At 43.8% G+C, this 11401-nt stretch overlaps 1 protein-coding gene and 1 long non-coding RNA gene across 5 annotated transcripts in view; one reads left to right on the top strand and one right to left on the bottom strand.

The window, feature by feature from the left end:
• Positions 1–1347: 1347 nt before the first annotated feature.
• LOC144381392 (uncharacterized) lies at positions 1348–2350 on the bottom strand. The gene is made up of 2 exons (XR_013446562.1): positions 2256–2350; positions 1348–1808 (listed from the first exon to the last, which is right to left on the bottom strand). It is a non-coding gene; the product is annotated as an uncharacterized LOC144381392 (long non-coding RNA).
• SH3RF1 (SH3 domain containing ring finger 1) overlaps positions 2337–11401 on the top strand; it is a 178651-nt gene continuing 169586 nt past the window's right edge. For 3 of the 4 annotated variants that reach the window (XM_036087549.2, XM_036087548.2, XM_078069426.1), the window contains exons 1-2: positions 2475–2611; positions 4158–4645. In XM_036087549.2, the coding sequence (XP_035943442.1) occupies positions 4253–4645 (393 nt within the window). In that variant the 5' untranslated portion in view covers positions 2475–2611; positions 4158–4252. Of the gene's footprint in view, positions 2612–4157; positions 4646–11401 lie in introns of all 4 variants that reach the window. The other variant, XM_078069425.1, reaches the window with a different exon arrangement.

Raw genomic sequence — 11401 nt, 5'->3', positions numbered from 1 at the left:
GTATTAGTGTTTTCTCAAACTTTTCAAAGACCGTGGGAAGGAAGGATTTTGCCCAGTATAACGCTGCCAGGGTAATTTTTGGCAGATAACAATAATGAGATCTTTCTTTAATAGAGATGTACAGATTACAAAGAACCAACACATTATTTCATTGACTTTTCCAAGAACGCTCTAAGAAAGGTATTATTTTTTCACCATTTGACAGAAGAAAGATGGCTCATGAGTTTAATTTGCCTAAAACTTGGTTTCTACGGTTAGAGTAATTAAGGCTAATAGAAGAGCTGTGTTCTACAAAATATAGTGAACTAGTACCAGGGACATTCAAAGAACTGCAGCCATGTGCCAGGTACTATTCATGGGATGTGTGTGGGGGCTCCTTTGATCACTTCAGTCTTGGACACACTGTCTTCAGTTCTTTGGTAATGGGTGTGACTACTGATTTTCTTGCCTAGTTCCATGAGCTGCACCATTCCACCCATGACCTTATATACTGTTCTCCGTAAAAACAAAAAACCAAAATAAGAACAAAACAAAACAAAAATTGTCCCTTACTCTCCAGAGTAATTCCATGATTAACAGTGTCCTCTTTCCCCGGGAACAGTTATAGTACACTTGGTTTTGCCCGAGGCGTTTTGTAAGAAAGAGTACTTGGAATCCAGAGACCTGAGGTTGAGTCTTGGTTCAACATGACTGATTGTGTGACGTGGGGATGAAATGAACCTCTTTGAACTTCAGTTTTAAAAACCGTACACTACATATACTCATATTTATCTGTTTACTGACTATAGTCTTCCAGTGAGCCCCACTTTCATCTGCACAGGTCCAGATACAGAAGTATATAGGCTAAGTTGTCACTTTCAGAGTGCCTTATTTGTAGATTATTGGATTAAAAATTCTCCATGCTGTTCTCAGCCCAAATGCATGTGTATTTGCTCACTTCTAAGTGGGCTGTTATTTCTGGTATTCACACAATATGACTCTCAGCATCTTAATCTATTTAGAACCAAGCTAAGGAGGGATGAGGTCTGAGACTGCAGTTAAGGATTGAATTAATGGATGTAGAATGTTTAGCACATACAGTGAATGGTCGATAATAACTGTTATCATTTTTTCCTTACTTAGGCTATCTCATTGGTCTTGAATAGTTAAGCTGTGGCCTGGGTGGAGACTAGAGAATAATCTGGCTCCCCTTCAGAATGTTACCCTGCTTGCTGGCCAGGCAGGGGTTTCTTGCATAATATCTTTAGCCCCTCTTATTTTCATATATAGTTTCTGCACACCTTTGAGGAGGGTATTTGGGATAACTTTTTGTAAGTTGATGGGAAATGCAAATAAAATTATGATAACTTTGAGATAATGACGAAATTTTAATTTGTTTTCCCCTCTGAATCGAGCCTGAAAAACAAACCTCAAAACCTGTGGACATGTTTTTCAAAACTACATTTCAGAGTTTACAGGTGTGCGCCTGCGGCAACCGAAACAAAGATTAAGTGATGTTATGGCTGCCTCCCAGGCTCAGATAAAAGAGGCGCTTCTCAGCTAGCTCCACGGTGCCAGCTCACCTGGGGTCAGACTTTGAGTTTTCCCCATTTAGGGCAGGTATAACAGCAAATCCCCACAACCGTTTTCCTCGCCTCTCTCCCCTCCCATTTTGAGTTTCTGGATCAGCAATCCTTCCAGCTGGCTCAGGTTTGTGCCCCGGGGAGGCAGCGTGATGTCTGGGTGCGGGCGGCGGCGGGCCGAGAATGGGCGGGTGGACAGCTGCCCTGGGACTGTTTCCACGCTGATCCAACATGCTTCTCTCAGACCTAGGGGTAATAACACTTAACTCTCGCTCTACCAAGTGTCTCCGCAGGCCTGGGCGAACAGATGCAGAGGAAAGTGGGATCAGTTCCCGCCAGGGCTGCTCCCGCCCTTTCCCCGGCCCCGGCCCCGGCCCCTCCCGCGCCGCGGCGGGTCCCGCCCCGAGTCGTGCGTCCGGGGCCGCCGGGCACCACTGGGCAGGAGGAGGGCGCAGCCGGCCCCTGCCCCGTGGCGCCTTCCTTCTTCCCTCCGCCGCCACTCCCAACGCTCTCCTCCTCCGGTTGCTTCATTTTTCAGGCGTGTTTCCCTCCGGGGGAGGCGTGTGCCCCCAAACCATCCATCTCCCTCGCTCCTGGGGACCCCGCTTCCTGGACTCTCGGCTCTCGCAGCGCCCCCTCAGGCTGCCGCCCCCATCGCGCCCCCGGGGGCGGGCGGGGACCGCGCGCAGGTACCTCAGCGCCAGGAGGAAGGCGCTCCAGCCCCGCAGTTCCCGGAGGTGCCGCGCCCGCTCCGGGGGGAGGCGCTGTGGTGCGGGGCCGCCCCTTCGCGCCCCGGGCGCCCGCAGCTGCTCGGCCTCCTCCTCCTCCTCTTCCTCCGCCCTCCTCGGCTGGGAAAGTGGGAGGTGGCGGCGGCGGCGTGTGTATGTGTGTGTATGTGCGCGCGCGTGAGGGGGGCAGCAGAGAGGAGTCTCCGGGTGCCGCCGCGGCGTCAGAGGCACTGCGAGCGGCGGGCGCGGCGGGGCCGCATCTGCATCGGTCTCCGCCGCCGCTGCGGGGCCGCGAACAAAGAGGAGGAGCCGAGGCGCGAGGTAGGGCGCGGGGCCGCGCGGGGAGCCGCCGCGGGCAGACCCTCGCGGCCGAGGAGGAGGTGGTCGGGGCGCCCCCCTCCTCTCCGCGCTGGTCCGTCCCTCAGTCTCTCCACCCTCGGGTCCCCCTGGGCCCGGAGCCGGGACGGTGCAGTGGCCTCGCTGCCTTCTCCCGGCAGGAAGCTGCCTGGGCTCCGTGCCGCGTTCTCCCGGGGCGCAGCCCAGCACTCCCTGCTCTCAGATGGCTCGGTCTCTCTGGGGACTCCCGCCTCATCTCTGAGGCGTCATACATGTTTCCCGAAAGGTGGCACTTTGTGGGGCTGACTTTCCCAAGTTAAGGCTGCGGATTTATTTTTAAGTCCTTGAAAACTTCCAGCAGTCGTTCGGGGGGGATTTATGTGCCTGGCCTGACCCAAAGGGTGGCGGAGAGGAGGCCGTTGAATGAGATCCCCGTTCCGGCACCGCCCGGGCAGCAGCCCCAGCCTGGGACCCTCCCCTGCCCCTTGTCGCCGACACCTGGCTCCGGGGTGTGTCTGCGGCGAGCGGCCGCCGCGCCTCCCTGCGGATCTGGGAGTACCTGAGCTTGGCAGCGTAGGAGAGGGGCGCAGCCCTGGGGCTCCCCGCTCCCCGACTCTGTCAAGGAAAGCTGTTAATGCTTCCATCGAAATCTTTTTACCCTTTTTCTTCTAGGCATTTACATTTACATTTATTTTGGTGGTAGGGGAGAGCGGCGCAGTCACAGGTTTAAATGGTTTTTCCTGAATGGCCCCATTTTCATATCATGCTCACAGTTTTCAGTCCAGCATTCCATTCTCAAATTCTTTTGGTGATAATTTTGCCAGATTTTCTGAATGGGATTAGGACAAGCTGTTCAGAAATCCGTTTCAGAGTTTGTCAACCACTGCCCTGAAGGGTGCTTTTATATTTCAGCTGCTTTCAAACAAATCTTTAGTTGTGTCCATTAGAATTGTCAACCTTGGCTCGTTTTGGTTGGGCAAGATTGAACAGTTCTATTTTTAAGGCCAGCGAAGAAACATATGTATTTAATATTGGGATCATTTACCACAAGTGATCGCATGAGGCATGGTTTCTTAAACACTAAAGTAGCTTAAAGATTGGGAAGTTTGTTGGGTTTAAAAGTAATTTCAGGTAGAGGAAGCTTTCAGTTGCTTCTGTTCAGCTTTTCGTGTGAGTTGAGGACTTTATTAAGGCAGGCAATATCACTTTGAGAGCTGAAGAAATCATGAGATCTTTATTGCATTTCATAAATCCATTTTATTGCAGGAATTCTGCATAGTACTTGATAGCTATTTCTGCACAGTGAACTCTTAGATATCTTTAGGGACTAATTTTGAATTGTTTAAAAAGCCCATTTTGTTTTTAATTGTTGACTTTGGAGTTCAGGAACCACATTCCAAAGCAAAGCTGCACTATTCAGAGGAAGCACTTTTGTGTACTTTTTGGTTCTTGGCTCCTCTGTGAACCTTTTCCCCCAAATAACAAGACTAATTTTCTGTCTTCTCTCCTCCCCCCTCCCACATTACTCCAGAGCAAAGTCTGAAATGGATGTTACATGAATCACTTTAAGGGATGCACACAACTATGAACATTTCTGAAGCTTTTTTCTCAGTAAACTAGATAAAGATGGATGAATCTGCCTTGCTGGATCTTCTGGAGTGTCCTGTGTGTCTAGAGCGGCTTGACGCTTCGGCAAAAGTCTTGCCTTGCCAGCATACGTTTTGCAAACGATGTTTGCTGGGGATTGTAGGTTCCCGAAATGAACTCAGATGTCCCGAGTGCAGGACTCTTGTTGGCTCGGGTGTTGAGGAGCTTCCAAGTAACATCCTGCTGGTCAGACTTCTGGATGGCATCAAGCAGAGGCCTTGGAAACCTGGCCCTGGTGGGGGCAGTGGGACGAACTGCACAAATGCATTAAGGGCGCAGAGTAGCTCTGTGGCTAATTGCAGCTCAAAAGATTTGCAGAGCTCCCAGGGCGGACAGCAGCCACGGGTGCAAGCTTGGAGTCCCCCAGTGAGGGTGAGTAGCCTGCAGAAGCAGTTTGGTGAATAACGGTGGTGAAAACTACATTTTTTTCTTTATGCTTTAGCTTGATACTTTCTAAATCAGTTCATTGCTAAAGAAGCCACACTGGAACAGATAGGAAATTATGCCTCAGGATTTTTTTTTCCTCCTTTTGGAATGAGAGTGGATATAAATAACAAATTTTTGTTTCTAAAAATGCTCTCCAGATAGTCTCTGTTACCTTTTAAGATAAATTTTGGGAAACAGGTAGCAATTATTCACTGAAATCTAAAACGAAGTAGTTTTTTGGTGCCCTTTTAAAATGGAAATTTGGTGTGATTTTTCCCTTTTTCATGGAGTTGGGAGAACCATAATTAGGTATGTATGTGTACATATATATGTTATAAATATGTATGTGGGTGAATCATAAGTAGGAAATTCAACCTTAATTTTTATGGTGCATTGAACCATTCTAGCCATTCTCTTGGTTTTATGAATGCATAGCACAGAATTTACTGGTTGGAGGAATTCTTAACAAATCATGGCCACAGGTAGCTGAGTTTCGTTGCTGTAGCAACGAAATGTCATTTAGGACTACAGTGTAACAGAATCTAGCTTTATGTTGGGTTTTGCAGGGAGTGAAATGAAATGTTTCCATCAAAATGATTTTTCTTGGGTTTTGGGTTTGGGCTGAAATAATTTTAAATGCAGCTAAATATTTGGACAGTTACCATATTTTAAATTCTTAGAAGGTAAGGTATTCTGAATAAATCTATATTATGTTGTGGGTAATGGCATTCCAGTAAGACACATTTTTCTCATTTTTGTAAAAATAAAAAGTAGGTATGGGCATCAGATAATTAAAACAATTTCATTTTTGTTGGAAGAAACAATTTCGATAATTGGCCAAACTGATAAAATATATTTTTAAAGAACAGTTAATTTGGATAAGAATTTTTTTTTCCCCAAATATTCATGGTAAACACTCAAAACTGACTTCTTTCATTTAGTGTTAGAACAGCCATTGGGATAGCATTAGATAGTATAAATTCACAGGTGTGAATATCAGAGGCTGTACCATTCCCTGGCTTCTTTCTCAAACTCATCTTTTAAAATGATACAAAGTATTTATATCACTAGACCTAAAATAGGAAAGGGTTTTATTTACTAGGAAACAATTTCTTTACTGGGCTATCAGGCTTATTTTGAGTTGTATTTCATTTTTTTTTTTTTTTTTTAAAGATAGTGAGAACTTTGGGTTAAGGTGGTTTTCTTTGCATATTTGAAGCCCACATATTTGTGAGGTTGGTCTGCTTAGCAGACCAGTTTTCTTGGATTTCCTTTCTTTTATGGAGTTTACTGGTGCATTGACTAGTGTATAGAGTCACTAATATTTTAATCTCACAACCAGTGATCAAGTTGGTCATTTCTGAGACACCTAACCCAGGTCCACTTAGCTTAATGAGGGAGTAGATTTGCTTCTTTGGAGATTTTGTTTCCTTGTTAATTAGACTAGAGACGTTGTAGCTTCTGGCTATGAATGGCAGTATCTTAGTTGTTGACACATTGCTTTACCTGTTATGAGGAATGCATTGAATGTTTGATTACTGACAAAAAGGAATTTAAGAAAAGGGCTCAAGTTTCAACCTAATGTCCTTTGAATTTTAAGTTTTCTTTCTAACATAAAAATTGACTATGTAATGCTGTAATGTTCATTTATTTCAACTGCTAAGCTTTCAAAATTGAGCTTCATTTTTCTTGGGTAAATTATTTTGAGATTTTGATCATGTTACTGTTATTTTTCTGGCTTATATGAGTTCCTAATTTGCTGCATGTTTTTTCTTTAGCATGAGGAAAATTATTCACTGAGAATCCCTGGTGAACTTGAGCCTTATAACTTGGATAAAATAGTTGAGGTTAATAAAACAGAAAATGATGTCTGTTATTTTAGGGGGTGGGGAGGCACAGAGAGCAGAGACAAAACAAGAAACAAAATTACTCAGCAATCTGAGTTCATGCAAATGTTGCAGTACTTATAAAAATAGCAGTTTTAATTTCTCATTAGTAGTTACTGGTAACTTTTGCTTTCAAGTATTCAAAACAACCAGGGTTGCACAAATAGTCCAGGTACCTGAAAGATAAGTACATCTCAGAAAATACTCCTTTTAAAAAAGAAATCTATAACATACAGACATGTGGAGGTTGTAATGCACTCCTTTGGACACTTTCCTGAGGTGAGTGACCATAATAAATTCCAAACATGCATTCTCCTCTCTTAGATGTTCTGACACAACCAAGTGGTGCATGAGCCTGTTTCCACATGTTGCATAAAGCTGAAAGTGATAACATGTGGAATATTGCTTCAGTGTATTAGTTATGTTCTATATTCCATTAGATTGTGACCATGTGGCTTCCTCATGCATTTAGCCGAGGTAGATTTGAGTGTTATCAGCAGATACGAACATTTCCAATGTGTGACACAGATCTTGTTCCCAGAATTTTAGTGTTTCCTGCCTAATATTAAGGAGAAAATGAAAAAGTGTTGGATTGGAGTCACCATGGGAATCCATCAGTTCTTTACCCCGTGTAAAGAATTCCTGTTGGTTTTAGGCCAAAGTTGAGCAGTGGAATGAGCCACAGGGAGAGGGGGACTGCAGATATCTGTTTATAGGGACTAAAAATACCCGCAGAAGATAGATAATATATAAAAAAATATAATATACATGCAAAATTCCATATGGAAAACATGTTTAAATAATTTCGACAGAATTATGACATAGTAGAACAGTTAAATTTCTGCTTTCTATGAATGGTTCCATTGGTTCAAGATCTATTCATATCTGTGCACCTATCTGTCTAGAAATTATTAATGATCTCACACTGCTTCTATCTCAAAGTGAGTTTATTCAGCAAAAATAAATCCACATAACCACGGATTTACACTAATTCCCACTTCGTTTATTCTTTCCTTTAGCTAACAAGTATTTATTGAGCACTTACTGGGTGCCAGGCACTACTCTAGCTGCTTGGTAGGTAATGATGGATAAACCAGATACAGCTTCCATTTACGAACTTATGAGTATGTGTCCATCTTGGGGGAGAGACACACATTAATAACATAATAACAATGCAAGTATGTAATTAAACTTGGTAAGTGTTATGACAGAAAGCTAGGAGAGAGGATAGGAGAACGGCCTGTGTTTAGTGTGAGGGTAAATGTGTGTGTGTATGTGTGTGGTATCTTCAAAAGCTTCCTTGAGAACAGCATTTGAGCTGAGATCTTAAGGATAAAATTATATTAATTAGTTGAGAGAGGGCTGGGAAGGTGAAGGAGCAGGATAAGAGTATTCCAGTGGCCTTGATCTGTAGTGGGACAGGGTATGGATCCTGTGAAGAACCGATGGAAGGTGAAGGTGGACTGAACATGGGACAGGGATGGTGAGCTGAATGAGGCCTCAAGTGCAGTAATGTACAAGGCGTCCAGAGCCACCACAGGCCACATGGGGTTAAGGGCCAGATGAATGGTAGAGCTAGAAAGTACTCTGCATTTGGGATTAGAAAGATGAATCATTAGGACTGAGCAATCATCAGGGCTCAGAACGGAAATGGGAGTTTGGTGTCAAAGGACTGAGAGAGAAAGGGAACTCTAGATTTGGGGGGAACAGGTGAAATTTCCTTCTGCAAGTGTAGAGTATGCTTTTGTTTCTCCATAGCTACACTCACAGCTCCTTTCTCTCCCTTTCCCTGTTGCTGACTATTATGGGCTGAATTGTGCCTCTGCACCCCCATTCATAAGATGAAGTCGTTTCCCCTAGTACCTCAGAATGTGACTGTGTTTGGGGAATAGCGACTTTAAAGAGGTGATTAAGGTCAAATGAGGTCATATGGTGGGCCCTGATCCACAGTGTGACTGGTATTTTTTTTTTTTTTTTTTTTTTTTTGAGAGAGAGCGAGAAGTAGGGAGAGGCAGAGGGAGAGAGAATCCTAAACAGGCTTCATGCCCAGCATGGAGTCCAACATGAGGCTTGATCTCATGACCCTGAGATTATGACCTGAGCCAAAACCAAGAGTTGGACGGACAGTGAACCCACTGAGCCACCCAGGTGCCCCATGATTGGTATTCTTATAAGAAGAGGGGATTAGGACACAGAGACCCAGAAGGAAGACCATATGAAGACACACAAAGGTGGATATCTGCAAACTAAGAAGAGAGGCTTCCAGAAGAACACAACCCTGCTGACACCTTGATCTTAGACTTCTAGCCTCCAAAACTGATGAAATAAGTATTTGTTGTTACAGCCAGTCAATCTGTTATGGCAGCCCTAGCAAACTAACACACTACTGTGGATGTACTCCTCAAGGTCAGCCCCTTGAATGGCCTCAGTCCACTGCCAGTCCCTTCAGTCCTGGTTTCCCCAAAGACCTGCAAGTGGTCCAGTCCTCTGGATGTGTAATAACTCTGAGAAGTTCTCTGGTCCCTCCATCCCCCTCAACTGCCCGAGTGGCCTGGTATAGTTTTGCAAAATAGACAATAAACCAGAAACACAGAAAATTTTAGGTTGAGAGAAGGAAGCGTCAGGAGGAGAGAACGGTTCGTACTACTCGTTTATCTCTCGGGTTCTTCTGTAAGTGGAGTTTGGAGAGGGTGCTTTCCTGGGCATCATGGTGTCTGAGGCATTACCCAAAGGAGAGGTGGCAGAAAGAGAATTGAAGGAAGGGTAGGGGAGAAAGTCAGGTCTACAGTGTGGCTCCGGGTAGGGTGTGAGAAACTACTGCTATGAATTGCCCCATTGGCCATCTTTAACCTCCAGTCAGTGAACAGGTACCTGTGGAGAATTTTTTTCTGGCTCAGTTCTGTGCTATGATCTGACCTAGGACAGAGGTGGCTTTAATGCATGTTTCTGTTGAAAAAGAGTTTACCTTATGGGGAGGTAAAACACAGGAAACAACAAATAAGGCAGCATCGAGTGAAGCATCAAGCTATTGGTTAAGAAATGGAATAAGTCTCTGTAGTGTAGTTTGTGTATTGTGGCTCCTGGAGTAAGTGTCTGGTCAAAGAGTGGAATGAGTGTGGATTAGGAGGGACAGGGCAGGACATGCTACCCTTCAGTGGGAGACTCAGTCCAACACTGACATAGGAATTGATGTCTTCATTTGGTGGTTTGGATGAGGGAGGCGTCTGGCTGTCTCTGAATGGCTGAGTTAAAATAGAAAACTGTTTGTTTTTGCCAAACAATGTCTGTTGCAGAAATTATTGACTTCTTTTATTTATCATTTCATTCTTGACCCCTGCTTTGGTCCTTATGTTCATCCTATCCCTGGCTTGACTTTATTCCTGAGTCAGGCTCAATGTCTAGGGTTCAAGGCTCAGATTTGGGATTGGGATAGAAGGCTGGGATGGAGATGAGCCTGCCATGCATACTGATTAGTAATTAAAAAAAGAAATGCCTAATGACTCTTTTTTATATTACACAAAGTATGGGACCATGATCATGTAAATCTCACAACAACCCTCGGGTTAAGTACTATTATTATTTAAAAAGTTAAAAAGAATGTGAATTTCAAAATGAGTTCCTAAAAACATTCTGGTGGTAAAAAAAAATTCAATAATGTAGATGTATAATATGAAGTGTGTATGTCATTCTACATCTCTTCATATACATTTGTGTGTGTATACATATAGTTTGTTTTTTTACATAAATGGAATTTCATGCTCTGTGATCTGATGATGTGATAGTTCATTTAATATATCTGGGAAACCTTTTCATGTCTGAGCACATCTATCTGTCTCATTAAAAACACCCACAGCTGTTTATTGAGGTATAATATACATGCAGAGAAGTGCACCTATTTTAAGTGAACAACCCATTGAATTATCATGCTTCATTCTTTTTAAATGACTAGGATTTTTCTCCCTATTTTAAAAATTAAGGTAGTACATGCTCATAGTAAGAAACTTAATGGTGGATAAGGATGTAGAGGAGAAAATCAAGACTTCTAATCTCCCCATTCTTAATCTCCAGGAATGACTACCATGAAGAGGTTTTTTTTGTGTATGTTTTTTTTTCCCCAGGAAAAAAATTAATAGAAATAGAATGACATTATATGTGCTCTTCTGCAATTTGAGGTTTTCTGTTTAATATATCTTTCATAGCTTTCCATATCTACTGTCACTGATGTATAAGAGGGCATTCTGTACTATCATTCTCATTTTAGGGATGTGGAAAGGATGTCAGAAAGAGGCTGAATAACTTGTTCTAGGTCTCCTAGCTAGAAAGTGATGGAGATAGGGTTCCACCCTCGCCTGTCTGATCCCAAGAGCTTCCTTCCCTTACCCACACTGTACTTAAGTGACAGACATTCTTCCTGGGTGCTCGTGCTGCTTATAACAGAGACAGCTTTTAAGTGGAGGTTCTTGTGTTCTTACTGTCCTTGCTGTGTTCACTGTTGTTGTTTTAAAGGGACAAATGAAGCTCCTTTACAGTGACAGTAGACCAGGAAACCAGACCTTCTTTAGCTTGGTGCATGGGAGGAGTGTGGTTTGGAGGTCAGAGGTTGTGGCCTCCAGTTCCAGTGCTGCCATCAACCGGCTGTTTGGCTTTTCTGGGCTTCATTTCTTTAGCACAGAACTGCAGAACCTTAGGTCCTCACGCTCCATGCAAGGAGTCGGGGGGGAAGGATTGGTGAGTTTGGTTCATCTTGCACTTTTCAAAACCCTTTGTGGTATCTGGCATATAGTACACGCTCAAAAAGAGATTTGTTGAATGAATG

The sequence above is a fragment of the Halichoerus grypus genome, chromosome 3 (genome assembly GCF_964656455.1).
Source record: "Halichoerus grypus chromosome 3, mHalGry1.hap1.1, whole genome shotgun sequence".
Taxonomy (NCBI): Eukaryota; Metazoa; Chordata; class Mammalia; order Carnivora; family Phocidae; genus Halichoerus; species Halichoerus grypus.
Note: the sequence above shows the minus strand (reverse complement) of the source record. Positions and strands in the feature narration are given on the sequence as shown.